The 24,921-nt window shown below is 43.4% G+C and overlaps 1 protein-coding gene and 1 long non-coding RNA gene across 11 annotated transcripts in view; one reads left to right on the top strand and one right to left on the bottom strand.

The window, feature by feature from the left end:
* The window catches only part of LOC105499522 (solute carrier family 14 member 1 (Kidd blood group)), a 59,241-nt gene extending 55,100 nt beyond the window's left edge, over window positions 1-4,141 (top strand). For all 5 annotated transcript variants that reach the window (XM_011772148.3, XM_071085438.1, XM_011772133.3 and 2 more), the window contains 2 exons: window positions 274-323; window positions 1,737-4,141. In XM_011772148.3, the coding sequence (XP_011770450.2) occupies window positions 274-323; window positions 1,737-1,910 (224 nt within the window). In that variant the 3' untranslated portion in view covers window positions 1,911-4,141. The remainder of the gene's footprint in view (window positions 1-273; window positions 324-1,736) is intronic.
* The window catches only part of LOC105499544 (uncharacterized), a 228,556-nt gene that overhangs the window by 171,589 nt on the left and 32,046 nt on the right, over window positions 1-24,921 (bottom strand). For all 6 annotated transcript variants that reach the window (XR_011616899.1, XR_011616901.1, XR_011616902.1 and 3 more), the window contains exon 4: window positions 20,043-20,087. This is a non-coding gene — a long non-coding RNA (uncharacterized lncRNA). The remainder of the gene's footprint in view (window positions 1-20,042; window positions 20,088-24,921) is intronic.

Raw genomic sequence — 24,921 nt, 5'->3', positions numbered from 1 at the left:
CTTTCCTTTCATCCTCACACCAACACCATGAAAGAGATATTCCTTTTACTTCCATTGTACAGGTGAGGAAATGGAGGCTTAAAACAGAGCCCATGGAGCTCCTAAGTGGTGGAGCCAGGATTTGAATCCAGGACTGCTGACTTTAGACTCATGCTTGTAATCAGCGCACTGTGCATTCCAGGTGATTTATATTGGAAGGCAGCCTTTCCTGTGATTAAAAGTGCATCTACCAAGCATTGTTCTTTCTCTCTCTCTCCTTTTTTTTTTCTGTAGCCCTGTTCACGGCCTATCTTGGAGTCGGCATGGCAAACGTTATGGCTAGGGTGAGTGTGGTTTAGTCTCACTTTTCATTTGCGTAATTGACCAGCTTACGACTATATGGGAAATGCTCCTGAAGTCCACTGGGCTGGCATCCAGTGGCAGGATCCACGACCGTGAGAAGCACTGCCCTACCTTCTGCTGGAACTCCCTGGCCTTTCTTTCAGCATCACAGCAAACTTTAGTCCAAACCACAATCACCCAGTATGTTACAAATATCAGATTGCTTGGTTTAAAAAAATGAAACTTAGGTTGTATAACATATTGTCAAGTTCAGAGTCTAACTCTGAGTGATAAGAAGTTGACTTTAGGATACCTTTTACTTAAACAGAAAGCCAGATATTCCATTGCAGGTGATACCTTTTACTTTAGGATACCTTTTACTTAAACAGAAAGCCAGATATTCCATTGCAGGGCCAGTTTCTGATAGCTCAGTCCATGTTGATGTCGTCATGGCTGCTAAGGAGTCAAGGCAATATCTAGCCCTCTTGGCAACAGCATAGAGATTTTATCTGGGAGGGTCCTTAAGGAGACACAGTATCTTTCTGGTAGAAAGCCAAAGTCCCATTACAGGCATGCATGATGGAGAGTACATCAGAGCACACGGGACCCTCCACATGTCAACAAAGAAGGTTCACAGGCATCAGTCCATGGACCCAAATGGGCAAGCTGCATACCAGAGTCAGCTAGGAAGACGGGAAAATATGGAGCCTTAGGCCTTGTGTCCTTGGTATTTCTGATAGAGTAGATCTTGTACGATGCTTGAACATCCATGTTTTTTTTTTTTAACTCCCCCAGATGATTCTGATGTGCAGTCAGGTTAGGGTACCCCTATACTCCATCACACCCCAGGGAGGTCCATGCATCAGGCCAGAGCTAACCAATGGCATACGCTCAGAATTGTGTGAGTTTCCATGGGCAGCACAAAGAGGACCTACCCTCAAGGAACTTAGAGTCTATTTGGGAGACAGAATGGAAAGAAATAAAGCAAGTCAAGTCTAAGATCTAGACCAGGCATAAGTCAAGGTCAGAGAGGTCACTGTGGGTTGGACTAATCAGAGAAGGCCTTGTGGATGTGAAGAGTGGTCAGGGGCCATTTGCAGTTCGCAAGTGTCATCTGTTTGTCAAATGTCCTCTTGGCACATCTGGTGCAGGAAGTCTGAATATATGAGAGGGAGAGAAAGACATACATAGAAGATAGAGACATAAGTGGCTGCCCTAAAGAATAGATGTCAACATTCCAACAGCTCAATGCCCTGAGATTATAAACTCAGTCTCCACGAGCATGCACAGAATCCAGAGCAATGCCCCCAGTGGTTCATCCCCTTGGGCTGAGTGCAAGTAGAGGGGGATGCTTTGTGTAGCTCAGCTGTCAGATGGGATCTGAAAGGAGCGTGTGACTTTCTCGTCTTCCCCAGATTGGATTGCCAGCTTGTACCTGGCCCTTTTGTTTGGCCACGCTATTGTTCCTCATGATGACCACAAAAAATTCCAGCATCTACAAGATGCCCCTCAGTAAAGTGACTTATCCTGAAGAAAACCGCATCTGCTACCTGCAAGCCAGGAAAAGAATGGTGGAAAGTCCTTTGTGAGAACAAGCCCCCTCTGTAGCCATGGTCACGAGTCCTTTCTGCCTGACTGCTCCAGCTAACTTCCAGGGTCTCAGCAAACTGCTGTTTTTCATGAGTATCAACTTTCATACGAACGCATCTACGATCTGTTCTTAGGCTCATTTTGTATTTTCCTTTCGACTCCAGGAATATCCTCAAGCATATGAGAGCCACATCCAGGTGATGTGCTCTGGTATGGAATGTGAAACCCGAATGGGGCCTCAGCACTAAGACTGGAATGTATATAAAGTCAAAGTGCTCCAACAGAAGGAGGGAGTGAATACAAACTATTAGTATTTATTGATATTGTTGGTGTTTAGCTGGCTCGATGACATTAACAGTATTAAAAATTAAACCCCATAAACCAACTAAGCCTTATGGAACTCACAGTCACAAAATTGAAGTTAATCTAGAATTCTGTGATAAGCAGTTTGGCTTTTTTTGAATCAATGCAAGTTACACATTATAGCCAGAGTCAATATCACAGAGGGGCAAGTTGACAGCTGAGCTCGGTCCCCACTTCCTGCAAACAATGGTCTGCACCCTATGCCTTGTGTGTGTGACGTTCTCTCATGGGACATAGTTGGGGTTTTTCAGACTGACAGGACTGCAAGAGGAAGAAAGCAATTTTGTCAATTAAAATTATTCTGTATTGCAACTTTTCTCAGAGATTGCAAAGGATTTTTTAAGTAGAGATTACTTTTCCTTATGAAAAATGATCTGTTTTAAATGGGATAAAATAGGAGAAGTTCCTGGCTTAACCTGTTCTTACATATTAAAGAAAAGTTACATACTGGATTTATGAAATACTCAGCTTAGGTATTTTTACTTTAATCCCTAAATTGATTTTGTAAATGACACAAATGCATAGAATTGTTGCCAACCTCCAAAGGGCTCTTTAAAATCATTTGAGGATGTCTTATAAAGACTGAAGGCAAAGGTCAGATTGCTTATGGGTGTTATTTTTATAACTTGTTGAATTTCTTAATTTAAAAAAGCTCATTATTTTCTGCACACTCACACTCTCTCAGAAACCAGTGGCATTTGAACCACCAAAAAGAAATAAAGGGCTGAGTGTGGTGGCTCACGCCTGTAATCCCAGCACTTTGGGGAGCCCAGACGGGCAGATCGCTTGAACCCAGGAGTTCAAGACCAGCCTGGGCAGCATGACGAAACCCCACATCTACAAAAAATACAAGAATTAGCCAGGCATGGTAGTGGGCACCTGTAGTTTCAGCTACTTGGGAGGCTGAGGTGGGAAAATGGCTTGAGCCCAGGAGGCCGAGGCTGCAGTGAGCTGAGATCGCACCACTGCACTCCACCCTGGGCGACAGAGTGAGACCGTGTCTCTCAAAAAAAAAAAAAAAAAAAAAAAAAAACAGGTAAGGATTCCCGTTTTCCTCTCTTTAATTTAAAAGTTACCAGTTCCGTAAAGGCTCTGTCACCAAACATGCTGAAGACAGCAACAGAAGTCACATTCAGGGACTGGGCACAGTGGCTCACACCTGTAATCCCAGCACTTTGGGAGATGGAGGCAAAAGGATTTCTTGAGCCCAGGAGTTCAAGACCAGCTTGGGCAACATATCAAGACTCCATCTCTTAAAAAATAAAAATAATAACATTAGCCAGGTGTGGCAGCACACATCTACACCAGTTACTCAGGAGGCTGAGGTGGAAAAATCGCTTGTACACAGAAGTTCGAGGCTGCGGTGAGCTACGATCATGTCACTGCACTCCAGCCTGTGTGACAGAGCAAGACCCTATCTCTAAAATAAATAATAATAATTAATTAATTAATTAATTTTAAAAAGAAGTCCTGTTCATTTACCTTCCACTTCAGTATGTATGGTGCAATAGTTTGGAGGTTGGAAAGTGAAACGTCGGAATCCTGAAGATTTTTTCCACTTCCAGTTTGCAGTGCTCAGTGCGCAATACACAGCTTGCCGAATGAATAAACAGAAATAGGGAAGTAAACCTACAAATATTTTAGGGAGAAGCTCACTTCTTCCTTTTCTCAGGAAACCAAGCAAGCAAACATTGTTCCAATTTTAAAATCCTGTGACCAAAGCCTTTGAAACTATGAATTTGCAACTGGCATGGGTTTATGGATATTGCTGTGGAGAAGCTCAATTTTCAGTGTTTGAACTGAACCCTTTCTTGTTAGGGAATGTGTGAAAGAAGAATTGTGGGGAAAAAAAAAAAAAAGAAAACAAGCATAACCAAAGATCATCAGCAGTGAAGAATCTAGGCTGTGGCTGAGTGAACCAGAGGCCTCTAAAATGCACCCAAGTCGATCTTCAGAACGGAGATCTACCGTGTAGGATCTTCTTGTGCTCACACAAATCTGTAAATAGGAACATTGTACGTCGTCGAATTTAAATGATATTAATTTTCTCAAGCTATTTTTGTTACTATTATCCTAAAAATAAGTATTTGCAGAGAGCACTTATACTTTTTCCTAATGTCTGTATAACAAATTTCTATGCAAGTACATGAATAAATTATGCTCACAGCTCAGTTTTGTATAATGTGCCATTGATAGCCATCATGTATATGAACAATCACAAGCATAAGTCAGTATTGCTTATGTTGCATGTGCTAGGATCCTTATTCCTTCCTTACACTTGGTAATAGCACCAGATGCATAGTTGAGTAAACCCTTTTCAGTTTCAGATTGACAGGCCCATCCCCTTGGGTATCCTCTCAACTATCCATTGTTCTTTCAACTCGGGGATGAGAATGAATAACTGAGGACAGTTGTTAAGAACATGCTCCTAACACTTTGAGATTGATATCCCGAGAGCCACTTCCATGCATTCCCAGACAGGTCCTGGGCACCCCCATCAGGGCTGACCCTGGGCCACGGCATGCCTCAGGGGTCAGCTCTCTAGAATAAGCCACTTGTCAGAATTTTATCCCCTGAGGCCAAAGCCACAGCCATGCTTGTCTCCGCCACAGAAGCACTTCTCTTCTACCTCCTTTCACCATGGTTGGCAGATTTGAAAGAAAATACGGTAAGAAGGGAAATTTACTTCAACAAGTTTGAATGATAAGTTTCAAAGCAGCCCTAAAAGGAAACTAAAAAAAGGCACAATGGGGTCTCCCTATTGAAGTGCCCTCTGTCATAACATTCTCCCACCTATGGTTTCAAGGTAAATTCAAATAAATTTTCCAGAGTGATCTGGGCATTCTATGTCTTCTTTTATCTGGGGGAGAAACGACAGGCTGTGAGGTTCTTATGCTAAAGACACTCTATCCTTTAGGAGCTACAGGGGCCAACTTGCCTGTTATCCATGATACATGATTAGCATGGATATTATGTCAAGATCAAAGCCAAGTTTTACAAGAAACCAGGAATTTCTAAGGAAGCTTCTTATAAACAACTTTGCAAGAATATTTTTGTGGTTAGTAAACATAACATTTCATGCACAAGACTGTTTTCAGCCTTTCTCCTTATCTAACTAGTTCCTTCCAAAAGGCTTCACTCTTTAGTTTCATCTTCTTGAATCTGCATTGACAAGCCCCAGACTATTAGGAGGGCTGATAGCTTCCAGGCTGTAGAGTTCCACTTGCTAAAACAGTCAACAATGCAGATCCTGAAGGAATTTAAGGCTTAATAAATGAATATGGTAAATAATAGACTTTTAGAGAATGATATATAAATATAGTCTGCTTTCACAGCTCTTCATTAAACTATAAAGTAGATGCTGTAGATCAGACCAGACATGTGCAAAGTCACCTAAAAGAGAAAATTGCTCCCAGGGCTGACCTAACCTTATTTAATATTAACCTGGTAGGTATGAACTTATCTAAAGCAAGCTTAGGTCCACCTAATGGGGTAGAAAGTCAACCACTGAGGCTCAGGAGAAGAAGAAAACCTAGGAAGGGGGTCTTCAGTATTGGAACTTGGGATGGGACAGCCACAGGTGTCAAGGGTGAGCTCTGTGGTGGAAATGGCACTGGGGTATTATGGTTTAGTAAACTGAACTATATAGACCAAGCAATTAATGCTCCTTGTCCAATCCTGTACTCACAAGCTATTTGGCTTCCTATGTAGACTTGTCTTACAGGGTAAAAACACATGTATCCACACTGATGAGCTTCTCTGATCCTTGATAGTTACATTTCTCATTTTAGTTGATAATTCTAATTTTTATACATAAATCTTCTAAAATTTTATTTACCAAACTTTATATGTCACCAATCACACACCCTCCCCATGGTGCTCCAAAAAAGTTAAGTTTCTGAGGCCCCAAAGGTCAATAGGGTGACGGGTGGGTAGTTAGGGAAGGCCTCCCTGAGGAAGGGATGTTTAGGCAGAAATCTAAGGAATAGGCAGGAGGTGGAGGAAGGTGGAACATGAAGGGAGCGGTACCCTTGGCAAAGGCAACCTTGTGGATAAAGGCCTTAAGAAAAGGAGATTGGTGCTTTCAAGGAGTGAAAAGATTGCTGTGGCTGGATTATGGTGAATGAAAGGGCACTGGAGTGAATTGAGCAAACCAACTGGGAGGCCATTGCAATAGTGCAGGAGAGAAGTAATGGTGGCTTGGACTCCAGTGGTGATGGAGAGACGTTCATGGATATGAGAGACAGGAGGCAGAATCACCAGAACTCTGTGATGAGTTGATTTGCAGGGTGAGGGAGAGGGAGGTGTCAAGGACGGCTTCCTGATTTCTAGACTGGGCCACAAGGTGAATGGTGGTGCCACACCGTCGATGGAGCACTGAGGGGTCACTTCTCCTCTCATACTGCACACTCTTCCTCGCCAATCCCATCCTTCTCATGCTTCAATCCAGACCTTATCTTCAACTCCCTATAGGGACTGTTCCAAAAGCACTTCCTCAAACTCAACATATCCAGACAAAACTCATCGTCTTCAACTATTCTTCTCTCCCTCCCATGTTGACTCATGGAGAAAGGTAGCACCCTCCACCCAACTGGGAAAGCCAGAAACAGGATGCCATCCTTGACCTCATTCTCTCACCTCCAGGAAATAGATAGCCAAGTGCTGAGGGTTCCACCTCCTTGATAGCCGCCATTCATTCATTTATTGAATGGCTGTTTACTACATAACAGGAACTGTAACTACATAGTGAATCAGACAGCCATGGTCTCTTCCCTCACAAAAACTTTATGAGGTGAAATGACGAGTAAAGGAGTAATATAATATAGTGCAGTGATGATGATGAGTAAGAGACAGCCAGGTGACAAGGTTGAGGGAAGGGTATGGCAGTGACCTCTTTCTTCTAAAAAACAAAGACAAGAATATATCATTAATTATCAGGCATCCATACTAGTTAGGAGGCCTTTGCCTGCAAGTAACAAAATACCTGACAAAAAGTGGTTAAAACAGCAGGAATTTCATTCCTAAAAGTAGGAAGTTCCAGATTTGGTGCTCGATGATGTCACAAAGAGTGCAATGTCTTTCCATCTTCCTCATCATTCTCAGCATCCTCAGAAGGCTCCACTTTCATCCTAGAGCTTGTAGCCTCATAGTTACAACATGGCTGCCCGGGTTACAAACATCACAACCACATCAAGAAGAAGAGGGGCAAATAGATTTGCAAGAGGGCCATCCTCTCATGTTTCTCTTCTTTATCATGGATGGAAATCTTTCTTAGAAGCGCCTCCAAAATAATTACACTTGTATCTTTTTGGGAGAACTGGGTTGTATGGCCGTTCATGGCTGCCTAAAAGTCTGAGAAAGTATGCATCTGGTATGCAGCTTCTCTTGTAACAGGTGAACTCTGCCATATTGGAGCAAAAGCAAGAGGAATGGCAATTGGACAGGCAGCCAACATGGCTGCTATGGTGGTATATAGTACCACCATATAGCGTGTAGTTCCTATGTGCCCCCACGAGAGAAACACAGTGACAGGTTAAACTGTCTATTGTGGGATTCACAAAGGGGTTTGGAACAGAAATCTAGACCAAGACCTTTTGCACAAGAGATTCTTTGTGGAATACTTGCTGGAATATTCCCAGAGTATTTTGGGATACCCCAGACTCATACAAGGTTGTATAATCTCTAACTAACAAGATTCTAAGCAAAGGATGAGACGTGATCATGCTCAGGCAAGGAAAACAGGGTCAATTAATGTTCTAATTAGTTCTCTTGATCTAACAGTTAAGGCTTCTAAATCATTCCATGTCAGAAGCCCCACTGGAAATAGTTGAGGGTCAATTCAGTTACAGCTCAATGAAGTACTGAAAACAAGTGTCTAACATTTTCTGGTTCATGGTTTCAAATAGATTTCAAATAAACAATGAGGAAGCCAGTTTCCTGTTTGGGTTGGGTCCATTGGATCCTAGCCCATCAAAGCTTTGAATTATATTGCAATGACATGCAAGGACTAGAGGGGGAAGAACTGAAGCACAGAGGAAAGTTGGCACAGTGCTAGGAAACCTGGCTAAAATTAAGTCCCTCAGTCCAAAGGAAACAATGGCAGCTAGGACATGAGTCAATGATCCAAGTGCAAGTGCATTTGGGGGCTACAAGAGCACACACAAGCAGGCCATGGAACTGGCCAACCCAACAAGAAGGTCTTTCTACATTCTGAGACCCCCCCCCCCACTGTTGGCCTCTCAACAAGAGGGTAGATCTGTACTATTAAATATAGTAGCCACTATCCACGGTGTAGCACTTGCAGTGAAGCTGGTCCAAACTGAGATGTGTTCTACATGTAAATTGCACACTGGGTTCCAAACACTTAAAACAAAAGAGGAAAAAATATCTCAATAATTGTCTATATGAAATTTTGACATGAAATAAAATATATTGTTAAAATTAATTTTAGCTTTTTAAATACATTTTTAAGATGGCCACTTTTGAAAATCTAAAATTATACAAATAACTTGCATTTGTGGCTCACATTGTACTTCTATTCAACAGCACTGGGCTAGACAGTGCCCCAGCCCTGGGTTCTTAGTGGTTTACAAAGTCTCCATAGCAACTTAGATGGCACTGAGCTGTTGGAACTCAAACTTCTGGAGAATTCATTCATTCCTCCTCCAGAAATAATGCATGCAAAAGAAACCCTTCTTCTGTCATGTTGTGGAGACAGAGCTTACTGATTCTGGGGTCTCTATCTCAAATTCATCAGTTCAAAGATTCTTAAGGTCAATTTCAGGTAAAATTGTATACTTTTCCAGGAGGGCTAAGTGCTGTGCGCTCTGAGGATTATCTTAAAATAATCATTTCTTAAGTCATTTCTTAAAATAATCATATCATGGCTACAGAGTGAGGAGACTGGTTTTCCTGCATGTGATATTAAGTTATTCTGAAGGCAGTACCTAAAGAACAGCCTCAGAAACACTTGGCCCTCAGACAGTACCACTGGGACAAACAGGCTGCCTCTCCATGTGTCCATGTGCAGGATAACTCTAACCTGAATGTACAAGTGCTCATCAGTCATAAGCTATGAAAAAAGCGAAGTACCTGGATATAAGGCAATAGGGAATAGTGGGGACGGGAGCCAACTGAAGACTGCATGCCTTCACCTAAAAGCATTCACACACTATGCTAACCAAACAAAGCACATTTGGGAGATGGATTTCTTTCGTGGGTTCCATTTTGCAAGTTCTATTTCCAGGCAGCTCTTATGAATGCTCTACAATGCTTCACAACCAGGGGCATTTATCAGGCCTAAGGGCCTTTGAAAAAAATTCAGTTATTCCCATCTCTTCTTAGACCTCTTGAATCTGAATTTCTAAAGGTACTACAGATGATTCGAAATGTGAAAGGAAAATAAATCTCAAGACCCCAAAATCATTAAGCCAAAGGGAAAAGTTAAGCTGGGAACTGGGTCATGCAAAACTGCCTCCTGTTTGGTTCCTAAATCAGATGGCTATAAGATGAAAAGCTACACACCACCCTCATATTTTGCCCACAGGGAAATTCCTAGTGAACTCCAAGATCTTTACTCTGAAGTGTTTCTGTTAAAATTCACCATGGCAGCCACGCACAGTGGCTCATGCCTGTAATCCCAGCACTTTGGGAGGCCAAGGCGAGCGGATCACAAGATCAGGAGATCAAGACCATCCTGGCTAACACAGTGAAACCCCTTCTCTACTGAAAATACAAAAAATTAGCCGGGTGTGGTGGCACGCACCTGTAGTCCCAGCTACTCGGGAGGCTAAGACAGGAGAATTGAACCTGGGTGGCGGAGGTTGCAGTGAGCCAAGATTGCGCCACTGCACTCCAACCTGGAAACCTGGACGACAGAGCGAGACTCCATCTCAAAAAAAAAAAAAAAAAATTAACCATGGCAATGTAAATGGTAACTTATCTTTATAGGTGCAACAACCCCTCTTCCCACATGATACAAATGCATATCTGATTGTTCCCCCCTCCCCATCACCCCCGCCCCAGTTGTCTGTTATCTTATGTAAAAGTGCAGATTCCCTGATTTCCCCTTTCCCATTTGGCCATCTTATCTTATGTAAAAATCCAGATTTACTGAGCTAGACAAAGGCATGAATATTTTCTCCATACCCTCCTCTTGCTCAAAAATTGTGTGCTTCTCAATATCCTGCCCTTTCCCCTTTAAATTTGGAGCCCTCAAAATCATCTTTGGAGAAAAGCATAGACCCGTCACCCAGGTGTGCATCCTTAACTTTGGCAAATAAACCTCCTAAAATGATGGAGACTTGTCTCATCATTTTTCTCGATTGACATAATGGGCCCTCCTACATAAAAGCCACTGTACATTCAGAAAATTCAGAATCCCCTGGAGGCTGGAGTAAATGAGGATGGCTTCCTGGAGGAGGTGTGACTCTGGCCTCATTCTGACACATTCCCTCCCTGGCTCACCTAGACTTGGCTTTAGGAGCTCATCTGGGCTCCCCCTGGACCCCCAACCACGCCCTTTCCAGAACCACTGCTAGAGTCCAAGGAAATGATGCTCTTACCAAGGGGCCATGTTGTGGTGGGGCCTAAGATCCATAGTTCAGGCAGTGTATACAGAAGGCAGCCAGAGAAGAAGGGAGTGGCCATGGCACAGAATCTATTTTCTTTAAATGCTCAAAGCTTATGTATGTCAAGTCAGCCCATAACAGCCATCTCTTCCCATTTTGCTCGCACCCCACACTGACACAGCCACGGCAATGTCATGGCATTTCTCTTAATCACCCTCATGGTCTGCTGTGTGCTTACTCCTTTTCAACTGTAAGGATAACCTAGAAATATATAACCATATTTTACATAAATACAGAACTGCCTAAAGAAGCAGCTAATATTGTGATTCCTCTGGCCCTGCCCCCACCACTTCCTGCCTCCAACCCCCCACCCACCATGTGAGGAAAGCTTATGCTTCTCTTCCCTTCTCCTGGGGACCTCCTTTCACTGCCACGCCAGTCCCACTTGCCCTACCTCTGACCAACACCAACATTCCTCATGGACAGCACCCATCACCTACAGCTCTGCCTCTCACTGCCAGTCACAGGGCCCTGCAAGCTCTGAGCCACAAGGCCAATGATAGCCTAAGGACCCCCTTCCTCCGCACCTCAAATCAACCACCACTGTCTGCTCATCCTAGGAACCTCCAAATTCAGACCCTTTCGACCCTCAGGACTCCAGATTATTCTTCCCTATACCCACATCTAGGAATGACCCACTGCTGATTCACACCAGTGCAGACATTCAAATTATTAAACTATTGACTTATTTTGTGCACTTTGTGGTAAGTAGTCACTGCCCTGAGCCCTGTCCCCTGAGTCTCTCTATAACCTTCAGGAATTTCTCCACAATCCAGCAACTAAAGGGTTAACACAAAGCACAGCTAAGAGCTCCAGCAATAGTTCTGACTGATCGGTTCCCTTGCCTTACAAGGTGATTAAGGTTTTAAATGTCACCCCGGCACTGCATGGCAGACAGATTTTGTATGCCTAATGCTGGTTGTAATTTAATGCAAATCATCATTTCTTTTGAGGCTGCAAGAAGGGGATCGAAGGACTCCAGACTCAGCGTAAGGTGCATGAGGGCATGCGAACACCTGGCATCAGGATCATACAGTCACACCCACATCAAGCCAACATCTGCATAATGCAACTGAAAGGCAGCAAAACTGGTCCCCTAAGATGCCTTCACCAGCAGCCCACCATGGAGCCTAACATTTCTCCTCTCATTCCCTGAATTTTCAGGGAGAGAAGCAACACAGCAAGATCTCAGATATCAACACCCCAATTGAATTAGTTTTACCTGGTCTCTTCCCACCTAATAGCAAGAGAAAGTCCTGGCCAGTGCGGTGGCTCATGCCTGTAATCTCAGCACTTGAATGCTGGGATGGATCACTTGAGGTCAGGAGTTTGAGACCAGCCTGGCCAACACAGCAAAACCCCGTCTCTCCTAAAAATACATAATTAGCTGGGCACGGTGGTGGGCACCTGTAATCCCAGCTACTCAGGAGGCTCAAGCAGGAGAATCGCTTGAACCTGGGAGGCGGAGGCTGCAGTGAGCCAAGATCGCACCACTGCACTTTAGCCTGGGCGACAGAGTGAGACTCTGTCTCAAAAAAAAAAAAAAAAGAGAGAGAGAGAGAGAGAGAGAAAGTCCTATAGGAAAAAGACTCTAGAAAGATTAGTTTTCATGGGAAATCCAAGGAAGGTAGCCATCCAGGACTAGGGCCGTATCAAGCGAAGGAAAGGAATGAGGCATAATAGGGGTGTACAAGAGGAAACCCAGGACAATGCATCATTAAAGTCGTATTCCCCTGAACATACTGCAGTGAAGAGACAAGCCAGTTAGCAAAGATTTGACTCTTTAGTCAAATGAGGTGTGAGCCTAGGCTTCCCTCCTCCATGCCATTTACAATGTGGTTACTTCCTCTCATAATCTTCAAATCCTGGCTTGCCTGCTCTAATGGCCATTTGTTGTTTTTGTCTTCCCTGCATGCTTCCCACCTTCTTCTAGTAACAGCGCCTCCCCTTCCTTAAGGGATCTGCTCCTTCCCTATCCATGGGGGTCCTTTGAGGCTGCTGGCCTCAGTACCATACTCCCAAACACAGTGGAGTCAGTGACTCAGGTGTAATCAATCATGGTACCTCAATCCCCTGGCCATGGGGATGGACCCAAGGGTCAGCCACTTAACCCAAACTGAGCCAATAAGATTCTTCCTTGCAGGAATTTGAAATCTAAGTACACAGACATCCAGGATGAAGGGAAATTGAGGCTGGGTCTGACAATAGTGCTCTAAGAGAAAGGCCACGAGATACCCAGAACCATCCTGGTTTCTTTCCCTCCCAAGCCCAGGTTACTATTACCTTGATGCAATAACAACATCAACTAACACCCAGCCCCATATCTTTCCAATAAACTCAATTGGTACTTAAGTTAGAATCTGTTTGTATCATTTCAAGCACAACCAAAATTCATACAGAATGTTATAACCCATAGAAACTAAGGTTTCCTTTAGCTCTTCCTAAACGGGGTTTGAATAACCCACTAACCATGTTTAAACAGGTCTTCTTAATCATAAACATCACCGTAGAAGACAAACATCACTCTTCTATTACGTGGCTGCCTGTAAAACCTAGACAGCTTCCTGTTTCTGTGTTTGGACCTCATGTGCGTGCCAAGGGTATGCACCATTTCCCAGTAGCTTTGAGGGAGGCATAAAAGTCAGAGCCCACAGGATTGTGTTACTCGGTCTTTGTCTTAGGTCTCAGGTGGGGCCAGATAGGGAGAGGAGTGTCACATCTTGTTGCATTACTAACGCTGCTGGTCACCCAAAATACCAAGGAACCCAGCTTCCAGCAGCTCAGTGTGCCGCCCTTCTCCTTCCCCCGTTTCTTCCTGCTCAGCCAAGAGTGTCCAGCAAACCCTTCCCGGCTGCCCACAACCCAACAGTTCCGCCCTCCTGAGGGTTCTCAAGCTCAGAGTCTTCCAACCTTCCAAAAAAATACAGCATTCTGCCCAGGAGGTATTTCTTAAGGTTGTTGAATTATCTGGTTCCTGTATCTCTTGGAGATGAAGGTTCACATGTCAACATACACTTCCCACCTATGTGAGTCTTCCCACCCTCAACCTTGATCATGTCATTCCTCACCTCACTTCCCTCCTACTGCACTTCCAATCTGGAAAGGCCCCTCTTCTCCTGTCCACCCAACTAATGGCTACCTCGCCCACCAAAGTACACTTCAAGCCCCACCTCCTCTCTGAAGCCTCCACTGCCCGCTCAGGTGACTTTCTTCTACCATTCACAGATGGTAACATGTGTGTATCATTCCTACCTAAAATGCTGGAGAATGGTGTGTTAACTCTTCCTATGGTATTTGTTTTCTCAACACTATCTTTAAGTTCCTGGAGTGCAGAAAGTGTGTGCTGTCCATGTTTGATTGCCCCACATACCTAATAAAGGACAATGTGGATGGAAGACCCATGATCAATACACTCAATCAATTAAAGAGACAGGGCATGACATTGTTCAGGCAGCTGTTAAGAATAATAACTAATAAAATTAGTTGCTATTTTAAGCCTGTGTTAAACTGCAGAGAACAAGACAGACCCAGGGATGACCTACAAGCTTCAAGACTCGGATAATTCAACAACCTTAAGAAATACCTCCTGGGCAGAATGCTGTATTTGTTTGGAAGGTTGGAAGACTCTGAGCTTGAGAACCCTCAGGAGGGCGGAACTGTTGGGTTGTGGGCAGCCGGGAAGGGTTTGCCGGACACTCTTAACTGGGCAGGAAGAAACAGGGGAAGGAGAAGAGCGGCGCACTGGGCTGCCGGAAGCTGGGTTCCTTGTAAAGGGACGTTAGTCCACCGTCCCTAACATCACCCCAAGCCTCAGCCTTCTCAGGAAAGTCGCTTATGAAGCTATGACTCAACTGCTGCAGTGCTTGGGCCCACGCTTCGCAGCGGCGGGGCGGGGCGGTACAAGGAAGCTGTGCGAAGCGGAAGGGGCGGCCTCGGACCAGCAAACTTACCCGCCTGGCGGGTCTTATGGCTGAGTCACCGTGGCGGCGCAGCAGCTCGGGCCCCGTTCTCCCGGGCTGGGGTGGTCACCTCTGCAAAGCAGGCTTTCTGGGCCGTGATCGGGTCTTGCCCGCGGGCATATCGGGAAACGCCTGCTGCGCTCCCTGCCTGAAAATCCACTCTTGAAAATGCACTCCCTTAGGTTAAAACGCTGCCTTTCTTAAGGACCTTCTTTAAAAGTAAATCCTAATATAAGTTGGTGCAACCAATTTCCTTCCCTTACAGACGCTGAAAGCAGAGCACTGAAGGGATGGGATTCTTGAAGGTGAGGGAGGTAAGGCTACTGATGATTCTGGAAGGGACAGCTCCACTGCGAGGGGCTTAGGGGAAGGAGGGTGTCAGCTCTAGTTGCTTGGTGAGTTTACCCTATTTCAACTGACGACTTTTGTTAATGAATTTCACCTCTAGGGCTCAGTGGTTTATCTGAAAGAAAAGGCTGGACTAGAGCAGTGGTTATCAAAGTGGTCCCCAGACCAGCAACATCAGCATCACCTGGGACCTCGTTGGAGATGAAAACTATAGGCCAGTCCTAGATCTACTGAATCAGAAACTCAGCGGAGAGCCCAGGAATGTCTTTCAACAGCCCTCCAAGTGTTTCTGATTCATGCTCTAGTTTAGTGACAAACGACTAAATGATCTGGCGAGTCCCTTGCAGAGAAGAGAGCTGATACTTTTTAATGTGGCTCATGAGGCCATACAAGGCCCTCACTGACCCGGTCCTTGTGTAACTGTCCAGTCTCTTACAGCAGCAGTCTTTCTCATCTACATAAGACTGATAAAACTTTCTCTAAAGAGATTTCCTCTTTGAAATCCAGCCTTACATATGCTGCTTTTCCTGACATAGCCTTTTTCTTCCATTACTATCTCCTATTTGTCCTTCAAGACTTGTTTTGTGATTACCCCTTCCAGGAAGGCCACCTCACACCTCCCAAGGTCAGGTGTCTCCCTTCTGTGTTCCTGTAGCACCTTATGAATCTGTTATATCCGTTTACCACCTTTATCAAGTCACGCACCAGACTGAGTGAGGTGTGGGCAGAAACTTGTACTTCTGCACATTCAGTGTCTGACACAATGTTAGCCACTACAGTATGTCCTCAGTAATCATCAATGCATGAGTAAATGAATGGATGACTTGAATCCTTTTGTCAACGGAGGGCTCAGATAATGGCTTGCTGGTTCTTTTTGATCTCTAATCATTGATAATTTAATGCTTTTCATGTTACACCAATGATTGATCAATGCTTATTACTGTTAGTAATTTTTTTTTTTTTTTTTGGGATGGAGTTTCACTCTTGTCGCCCAGACTGGAGTATGATGGCCTGATCTCGGCTCACTGCAACCTCCACCTCCCGGGTTCAAGCAATTCTCCTGCCTCAGCCTCCCAAGTAGCTGGGATTACAGGCATCCACCACCATGCTCAGCTAAATTTTTATATTTTTAGTAGAGATGGGGTTTCACCGTGTTGGCCAGGCTGGTTTCGAACTCCTGACCTCAAATGATCCACCCACCTCAATCTCCCAAAGTGCTGGGATTAGTCACTATGCCCAGCGCATGTTAGTAATTCTTTATAGTACATTACATAATACAAATTATTTCGTATCTATTAGCCCATTTCAGCTTCTCATCAACCTCATGAGTTAGAGTAGGTATTGTTTTAATCATTTTAACAGCTGCAAAACAACTCACAGATATTAAATGGCTTTCCATGGTTACCTATTTCTGTAAAAAATATTTACACAGAGTACAAATAAAACACAAAGTGTCTTCGTGGCAACGCATAGTGATAGACACATAGGAGATAAAAAAGTTCTTAAAGACATTATCCTTATCCTCAAGGAACCTCTATTTTAGGAAAAATAAATCATATTCTCCAAATAGCCACAATATAATAAGTGTATAATAAATCCAGTCTTGAGTGAGTCATTCCATCAAGGATCTAGGAGTTTGGTGGACAGAGGAACTGTGGGTGGCAGAGTAGTGAGGGGAAACATGACTGGGGCAGAGGTGGAAATTGCATGATGACTGGACAGAAAAGGATGTGAATAGATATAAGAAAGCCTCCCAGGAGCAGAGAACAGACTAATAAATGAACAGAGACTGGAACAATCTACACAGGGGCGGTGAATAGGTCTAATAGCTGTAGCAGATAGCAGAGATGCTGTGAAGGGGACCTGTGAAAGTCAAAAATAGAACTGGTGGTGGCACTACATATGCCACTGAAAGTGGGCTTGCTGAGAGGATTTTTCCCACTTTTATTTTGCTATTAGTGGCCACTCTTGAAATTACAACATACATCGTTGATTTATTAAACATTAATGTTAACTCTTAACTTTTCCATCCTCCCAGACAATGCAAGGACCTTAGAACACTTTAACTCCATTACCCACCTCTTGACTTGCTATTGTTATCATGGATCTTGAGTATTTTAAACCCCTCTAGTCATTATTTTCATTTTGCATAATCAGTATTCATTTATATTTACCTGTGTTGTTTCCATTTTTCATTCCTCTTCAATTTTTCCTTCATCTCCAAGCTTTCATCTGGAATCATTTTCTCTTTACCCAAAGAATATCTGTCAGAATTTCCTTTAGTGCAGGTCTCTTGGTGGCAGCATCTTTCAGTTTTTATTTCACTGACTTTTAAAATCATCATTACTGGAGAATATTTTTACTATGTGTAGAATTCTAGATTGGCCAAATTGAAAATATCGTTCTACTATATTCTTATATGAGTTATCATTTTTGAGAAGTCTGCTGTCATTCTTTTCGCTCTCAGAGATGAGGGTCTCACTGTGTTGCCCAGGTTAGAGTGCCATGGCTAGTCACAGGTGCAATCATAGCTCACTGCAGCCTCGAACTCCTGGCCTCAAGCAATCCTCCCACCCGCCTCAGCCTCTTGAGTAGCTAGAACTACAGGCAGGCACCACTGTACCTGGTTTACCACCATTCTAACTGTTGCTTCTGTCTTATTGTCACTTTGCTTTTAAAATTTTTCTCTTAGATTTTGGTCTTCTGAAATTGGACTATGATATGTCTAGGTATGAGTACATTTTATTTATGTTGCTTGGGATTCATAGGACTTTTATCTGTTTGGGAGAATTCTCAAACATTATCTTTTCAAATGTTCTCTCTCTTCTCTCCTTTGGGGACCCCATTTGAATATGCACACATTTAGTATATATTCTGATCAAACTGCATATGTCTCTGACTCTTCTGAATTTTTCATACTTTTTCCTGAGCTAAGTCTGGATAGTTGCTTTTGACCTTTCTCCTAGTTATTTCATTAACTGTATTTATTTGCTGCTAAATACATCATTGAGATGTTGATTTTGATTATTATATTTTTAATTAGAGTGTTTCTGGAGGTTCTCTATCAAATGTGGACAATTACTTTTTATAACTTCCAATTTCCAATTCTTGTCAACAAATTTCAAGTTTGGCCTTTCCTTTTTTTTGTTTTTTGTTTGTTTGTTTGTTTTGTTTTGTTTTTGTTTTTTGAGACAGAGTCTCGCTATGTTGCCCAGGCTGCAGTGCAATGGCACAATCTCGCATCACTGCAACCTTTGCCTCCCGGGTTCAAGCGGTTCTCCTGCCTCAGCTTCCTGAGTAACCGGGATTACAGGCACCTGCCACCACACCTGGCTAATTTTTGTATTTTTAGTAGAGACAGGGGTTTCACCATACTGACCAGGTTGGTCTCGAACTCCCGACCTCAGGTGATCCGCCCACCTCAGCCTCCCAAAGTGCTGGGATTACAGGTGTGAGCCACCACACTCGGCCAGGCCTTTGTTTTCTTGAGTATATTATAATGTTGCTTTAGATTCTGTGCATGGTAATCCCACTGTCAAGAATGACCATGAATATCTTTCTGTTACTTCTTGTTTGTGCTGATCTTTGAATGTTGTCTTCATTTCTTATTTGCTTGGTCATTTATTACTATGTGTTGAACATTATGTTTGAAAAAGTATCTTTAGAAATAATGTGAGACTTAGGATGATATCCTTCTGGACATGATTTTTGATTTTCAGTTTCTATGCCAGGCATTTAGGGGCACTAGTAATCCAACCAAGATTGCTTCAATTCAAAGTCAAAGCTTCAAATTTTTTGAGCCACTCAGATGACTAAGGCTAGAATCTATGTGAAGTTTAATTCCAGTTTACCTTAGTCTGACAGTGCAGCTCTTTGGGGCCCCAACTCTGAGTACCAAGTAGTTTACCAGGGTCTCCACCATGGAAAAGAAAGGAAGCAGTAGATTCGAACTTATGGACACCTAGCCACCAACAGTTTTCAAAAACATGGCTCATCTCTCAGCCTTCTTTTTAGATGAGCCAATGCCCTCTGGGCAAAAGTAGCCCTAAATGCCAAGCTTGTCCCTCTAGAGCTTCATCTTCTCCTAGATCTTGGCTTGCTTCCTCACTATCCTATTAGTTTTTGATATTTTAGGGAAAAATTTTTAAATGTTTTCTCTGAATGTGTTAGTTGTTTTCAGAGGGAAGGTTGGCCCATATTAGCTAGTCTGCCTCTATTAGAAGCAGAAGTCTGATATGGACTTTGGATAGAAATGAGAATCAGCAATTTTTAAGAATAGAGGGACATGGCCGGGCACAGTGGCTTACACCTGTCATCCCAGCACTTTGGGAGGCCGAGGCAGGCAGATCACGAGTTCAGGAGATCAAGACCATCCTGGCTAACGTGGTGAAACCATGTCTCTACTAAAAATACAACAACAACAACAAAATTAGCGGGGCGTCGTGGCAGGTGCCTATAGTCCCAGCTACTCGGGAGGCTGAGGCAGGAGAATCGCGTGAACCCGGAAGGCAGAGCTTGCAGTGAGCTCAGATCACACCACTGCACTCCAGCCTGGGTGACAGAGGGAGACTCTGCCTCAAAAGAGAAAAAAAAAAAGAATAGAGGGACATAAGCAGATAAATGAATCAGAAAGTGGTGTGTATGATAATTTGAGGGGGCTGTTGCAGGGGTCAGTAGAGAGATAAGAACAGAATAAGATTCTTTTTATTGGTTCCCTGGCTTCAGCCAGCATAAATGATCAAATAATTTATTGCGCTAATGCTCAAATTGGTACTTCTAATCCCAGTTAAACCCACGGAATTTCAAAAACAGGCAGTATTGTTTAACTTACTTAGTTGTTTCCTTGTTGGGAGGCCTTTGATTCCAACTGCAAACTCTGCCAAGAGAAAAGAGAAACCTAAACCACAGATGGATTAACCCCTACTCTAGGAGCACTGAACCATTGTCCCTGCTCTCAGAGAACTGCCTGGAGCCATGCCGGGGCAGTGGCTGAATTCAGAGAATCAAGGCTGCACTGCTGAGACAAACACCAGTCAAGGTGCATTGCCCTCTGCTGTGGTCAGGGCTATAGGTGCTGGAGCTTGTGAATAGGGATGACGGCAGACCCTGCTGATTGGGCAGCATAGTACCCATCCTCTACCTCCTTTACCTTTACTTCTTTCCATTAGAGAGGCTGCAGTAGCTAAATATTCACTCTCCCAATATCCCTGTATCATAGAGTGGTCATGTGATACAGTTCTGGCCAATGAGATGTAATCAGAAGTTTGGCAGGAAAGTTCTGGGAAAGTTTTAGCTTTGCTAATAAGAGACAGATGGGGCTGGCACTAATCCTGGTATTGATCCTAGACTTGAATGCAGATGTGACACTTAGAGTTAAAGCAGCCTTTTCATGACCATGAGGAGACATGCAGGAGGGAAAGGCCCAGAAAATCTCCAAGACACCAGCCCTAACATTGCTTTTCTCTTATGTGAGAAAAAGAAACCACTCTTGTTTCAAGCTACTGTGGGTAGGCTTTCTATAATTTGCAAATAAAAACACTCCTAACTGACGCAGGGAGATTCCTAATGTCAGGACCCAGCACCTGAAAATCATCTTTGGCTTTAGGATTAAAAACTTGATCAAACAGCAAATATTAACCAAACTTCTTGTAAAGCCAGCACTGAGCTAGGTGGCACTATGAAAATCACCGAGGTAGCAGGCACTGAAGGCATTCACAGCCTAATTAAGAGGTAGAATTTAATACAAATGAAATCTCATGATCATGATCAAATGCTAGAAAAGTCTTTAAGATGATCTAGTGGTTTTGGACAGGTGTTGGCCATGATACCATCCCAACACCATACAGAGACTCAATGTGTACAACATAAAATCTGCTTCATTTTAAGAAACCTGTGCAATTGGCCCCTCCATATCTTTGATGATTTGTGGCTGAAAATTTCTGAGTAGCACTGCCATCGATTTGACAGCTGAGAAAACTGGGGTCTCCATGGCAGAATGGAAGTAACTTATTCTAGGAGATGTAACAGGTTTGCCATGGTGCTGAATGAAATCTACATCTCTAGGACGATTTTCAAGGTTGTTTCCTTCCAAACAGTGATCAAAAGAAGGGAGTGGATTATTACGTGGTAAACTGGAAAGCAGCAGCAATAATTGGTACAGGAGACCAAAGAAAGGAGAAATTAGCATGACCAGAATTAACCAAAGCAAGCTTCATGGAAGAGGTGGGACTTAAATGAAGTCATGAAGGTTGGATAAACTCAAATTGGATCAGTGGTTCCATTGGCCCCCAGGGGACATTTGGCAATGTCTAGAAACGTTTTTGGATGTCACAACCTGGGATGGGGGGTAGCATTTAGTGGGCAGAAGCCAGTGATGCTGCTTAAAGTCCTACAATGTGCAGAAAAGTTCCCCACAACAAAGCATTATCCAGCCCAAAATGTCCCAATGGTGTCCAAGTTGAGAAACCCTGGAATACATGGAAAGAAGGCCAGGCAGAGGGAATGGTATACAAATGCAGAGGTATACATAAGCAATGAGTTCCTTGAGAACAGAGACTGTGTATCCCAACACACATCAGTGGCTGCCTGATGGGTAGTTATTTGCTGGACGGATGAATAAACACTGTTCGTCTTTGAATTATACCCTAGTACTTTGGCAGCAAAGAACTTTGCTCAGAATAAGAAAAGCAGTCAGCCTCATCAATACTTATTTTCCTGATTTCCCCTGCCTCATCTGTTCCTCATCCCAAGTCTTTAAGAAAGGAAGGGAGTTGGAGACTGCAGCTGTTCAATCCAACTTACAAGGGATGTAAAGGACCTCTTCAAGGAGAACTACAAACCACTGCTCAGTGAAATAAAAGAGGACACAAACAAATGAAAGAACATACCATGCTCATGGATAGGAAGAATCAATATTGTGAAAATGGCCATACTGCCCAAGGTAATTTATAGATTCAATGCCATCCCCATCAAGCTACCAATGAGTTTCTTCACAGAATTGGAAAAAACTGCTTTAAAGTTCATATGGAACCAAAAAAGAGCCCGCATCTCCAAGACAATCCTAAGTCAAAAGAACAAAGCTGGAGGCATCACGCTACCTGACTTCAAACTATACTACAAGGCTACAGTAACCAAAACAGCATGGTACTGGTACCAAAACAGAGATATAGACCAATGGAACAGAACAGAGTCCTCAGAAATAATACCACACATCTATAGCCATCTGATCTTTGACAAACCTGAGAGAAACAAGAAATGGGGAAAGGATTCCCTATTTAATAAATGGTGCTGGGAAAATTGGCTAGCCATAAGTAGAAAGCTGAAACTGGATCCTTTCCTTACTCCTTATACGAAAATTAATTCAAGATGGATTAGAGACTTAAATGTTAGACCTAATACCATAAAAATCCTAGAGGAAAACCTAGGAAGTACCATTCAGGACATAGGCATGGGCAAAGACTTCATGTCTAAAACACCAAAAGCAACACCAGCAAAAGCCAAAATTGACAAATGGGATCTCATTAAACTAAAGAGCTTCTGCACAGCAAAAGAAACTACCATCAGAGTGAACAGGCAACCTACAGAATGGGAGAAAATTTTTGCAATCTACTCATCTGACAAAGGGCTAATATCCAGAACCTACAAAGAACTCAAACAAATTTACAAGAAAAAAACAAACAACCCCATCAAAAAGTGGGCAAAGGATATGAACAGACATTTCTCAAAAGAAGACATTCATACAGCCAACAGACACATGAAAAAATGCTCATCATCACTGGCCATCAGAGAAATGCAAATCAAAACCACAATGAGATACCATCTCACACCAGTTAGAATGGCGATCATTAAAAAGTCAGGAAACAACAGGTGCTGGAGAGGATGTGGAGAAATAGGAACGCTTTTACACTGTTGGTGGGATTGTAAACTAGTTCAACCATTATGGAAAACAGTATGGCGATTCCTCAAGGATCTAGAACTAGATGTACCATATGACCCAGCCATCCCATTACTGGGTATATACCCAAAGGATTATAAATTATGCTGCTATAAAGACACATGCACACGTATGTTTATTGCAGCACTATTCACAATAGCAAAGACTTGGAATCAACCCAAATGTCCATCAGTGACAGACTGGATTAAGAAAATGTGGCACATATACACCATGGAATACTATGCAGCCATCAAAAAGGATGAGTTTGTGTCCTTTGTAGGGACATGGATGCAGCTGGAAACCATCATTCTTAGCAAACTATCACAAGAACAGAAAACCAAACACCGCATGTTCTCACTCATAGGTGGGAACTGAACAATGAGATCACTTGGACTCAGGAAGGGGAACATCACACACCGGGGCCTATCATGGGGTGGGGGGAGGGGGGAGGGATTGCACTGGGAGTTATACCTGATGTAAATGACGAGTTGATGGGTGCAGCACACCAACATGGCACAAGTATACATATGTAACAAACCTGCACGTTATGCACATGTACCCTACAACTTAAAGTATAATAATAATAAATAAATTAAAAAAAAAAAAAAGAAAGAAAGGAAGGGAGTACCTCTTATTCATCCTTCTAAATTCATTTACATTCTTACACCCAGGTTTCTCTCAATACTCACCAAACCCCTTTGCTACCTGGGTCTCAGGAGCAAGAGAAGGTACCAGCCCTCACCCTTACTGAGCAGGCAGATGACAGGTGCCAGGGAACTGTATGTTCTTTTGTACTCATAACAGCTTTAGGGGACTTCCAGCCTCATAGCCCAACCTCCCAGCTCCCACACTTGTAAGTGGAGGAAGGGAGGGAGAGTGGGGTTTGTGGTCCTCCTGGTGCCAGTATGTTTCCAAGATGAAACTTAAGGCCCCACCCTCTTCTGGGGGGCTCTTTCAGGTAAATAATAGGTGCCCTGTGGGCCCAGATCCACTGAAGGTTGTTAATGCATATCCTGGTAGGAGATGGTTCCTTGAAATCTAATTGCTTCCAAGACCTTAATACCATCCATTTTATTGTGTACAAAGAATGCTCAGGACAGCAAATGTGAACATGGGCAAGCCCGTACCTCAAGGCATCTGGCTCAGTAAACAGTGTGTTCAGGAGACAGCAAAGGATTAAACAACCACCAGGGCATCCATAGGCAGGACTCTCTGTCTGTGCCCTGCTGCACCCCAATTCCTTATGATCCCCACTCCTACTCCTCACTCAGCCCTGTTCCTTTACCTCTTATCCAAATACTTCTGTAAGATGTCCTATCAGTCACTGACCCCTCAGTCTAGTACAGCTCCAAGGGGACTATATTGTCCTATCTCTGGTTCTAGAGAAAAAGTTCATCCTTCCTAAAATGAGTTTTAGGCTCTGGGTCACAGGAGAGGTTGGGACTTTGTTTTGTGCTTATGACAATGCTTACTTGAGGGAATTCTTCCCTGGATTCCTGAGATTCCTGAGTATTACTGCCTTCTTCATGGAAGCAGAACCCTGACTCTTTCAGATCGTCTTACTCCCATTCCTCAGATCCGAGCAGTATCAGATCTGAGAGGCTAAATACCTTGTTCTGGGTCAAGGAACTAAGTGCCCAAAACAGTAGTTCAATCCAGACCTGCTCCCCCCCAGAGACTGAGACTGTAATACTCCTAAACTAGAAGAATGGGAAGCAGCACCAAAGGGCACAAAAGTGTGCCCATGTATGAAAATCTATTAACCTGAAAAGGCTGT

The sequence above is a fragment of the Macaca nemestrina genome, chromosome 19, assembly GCF_043159975.1.
Source record: "Macaca nemestrina isolate mMacNem1 chromosome 19, mMacNem.hap1, whole genome shotgun sequence".
Taxonomy (NCBI): Eukaryota; Metazoa; Chordata; class Mammalia; order Primates; family Cercopithecidae; genus Macaca; species Macaca nemestrina.
Note: the sequence above shows the minus strand (reverse complement) of the source record. Positions and strands in the feature narration are given on the sequence as shown.